The 1,336-nt window shown below is 60.9% G+C and overlaps 1 protein-coding gene across 1 annotated transcript in view; it reads right to left on the bottom strand.

Moving 5' to 3' along the window:
* Positions 1 to 1,245, bottom strand: part of LOC108447781 (inositol 1,4,5-trisphosphate receptor-interacting protein-like 1) — a 1,717-nt gene extending 472 nt beyond the window's left edge. The window contains exon 1 of the mRNA XM_017738798.1: positions 7 to 1,245. Within this exon, the coding sequence (XP_017594287.1) occupies positions 7 to 1,182 (1,176 nt within the window). The 5' untranslated portion in view covers positions 1,183 to 1,245. The remainder of the gene's footprint in view (positions 1 to 6) is intronic.
* Positions 1,246 to 1,336: the final 91 nt, after the last annotated feature.

The following is a 1,336-nucleotide window of genomic DNA, read 5'->3' on the forward strand; positions in this document are numbered from 1 at the left end:
GTCCTTGCGCGGAAGAACACCGGCCAAGAGCTGCAGGCATTTGAGGTGTGAGCTGTCCTGGGGGGCCTGCCTGGCCATGTGCCTGAAGAACTTTGTCTCTGCCACGGTGTAGGTCTCAGGCCACATTGTGCTTGGGGTGTGGGCCCCCTGAGGCCGGCTGCTGACAAAGATGTCTGAGGTGCCTTTCCGCACCCCGAACAGCACCTTCACCCGGAAGCTTCCTTGGTCGTTGGTCAGCCTGAGTTTGCAGGAGCGTTTGGAGGGCAGCAGCACTAAACGCCAGCTGCGTGACTGGGGCAAACGCCACCACTTTGCTCTCACCAGTTGGCACAACCAGCGGGCAGTTTTCCGCACGTCAAGGTAGGCGCCGGTGCACAGGGTGTCTAGGAGGTTGGGCTGCCGACTCCTCCTCCTAACCTCCTCGGGGTGGTGCAGGAAGCACAGCAGGTTCGCACCCTGCTGCTCCCTCGGGCAGCTGCACTCCAGCTGCACACGGACACGGAAGTTCCTGCCGGGCCTCTGCTCCTCAGTGTCACGCTCCAGGTGGAAGGTGTGCCCTTGGGGAGGAGTCATGGGCACGAGCACGCGGTACACAACTTCCTCCTCACGGGCTGTCCAACCTTCAAAGGCACTGCCAAAACCAATGGCTCGTTGCAGCACCGGCAAGAAAGTGCCATTCAAGGCACGCCTGAGGACAGTTATGAAGTTGTCCATCAGGGCCGTTGTCCTCCTGCAGCCTGTCTGCAGGTCCTGTACAGGCCACTGTATACGCTCCTCTAGAAGCCATCTCAGATCATATTCCCATGTCTGGTCCCCTTCCTCTTCGTCTTCCTCTTCCTCCTTCTCCTTTTCCTCTTCCTCCTCCTCCTCCACACTGATCTGTGCCTGACGGCTTCTTTTCCTCCAGAAAAACCATGGGGCCGAGAGAAGGAGCAGGAGCCCAGCAATGGCCCAGATCTGCCAGTGCTGCAAGGCAGACCAGAGCAGCTCTTTCCAGGCCCCTCTACTCTGCTTCAGAGTGAGCTGCTCCACTTCCCACTCCAGAAGAATCCTCTCCACTTCCTGGCTCATCGCACGCGCCTCCACGTGCAGACGCATCGCCTCGTCCAAACCATCACCCACGGGCCGCAGGTAGTGGACTAGGCTTTGCAAGAGCAAGAACCAGAATGCCAAGGAACCCATGGTCTGCGGGCGGATGGAGAGAAGGCCTTGAGTGGGGCGGGACGGGGAGGGAGGCAGCCGGCAGTGGGGGCAGCAGGGACAGGAATGACAGGGGCCTGGGGCCAGGAAGGACAGGGCCCCCGACAGCTGGCAGGCCGCCAAGCCGGTACTCCCG

This window comes from Corvus brachyrhynchos, unplaced genomic scaffold (assembly GCF_000691975.1).
Source record: "Corvus brachyrhynchos isolate BGI_N302 unplaced genomic scaffold, ASM69197v1 scaffold245, whole genome shotgun sequence".
Classification (NCBI taxonomy): Eukaryota; Metazoa; Chordata; class Aves; order Passeriformes; family Corvidae; genus Corvus; species Corvus brachyrhynchos.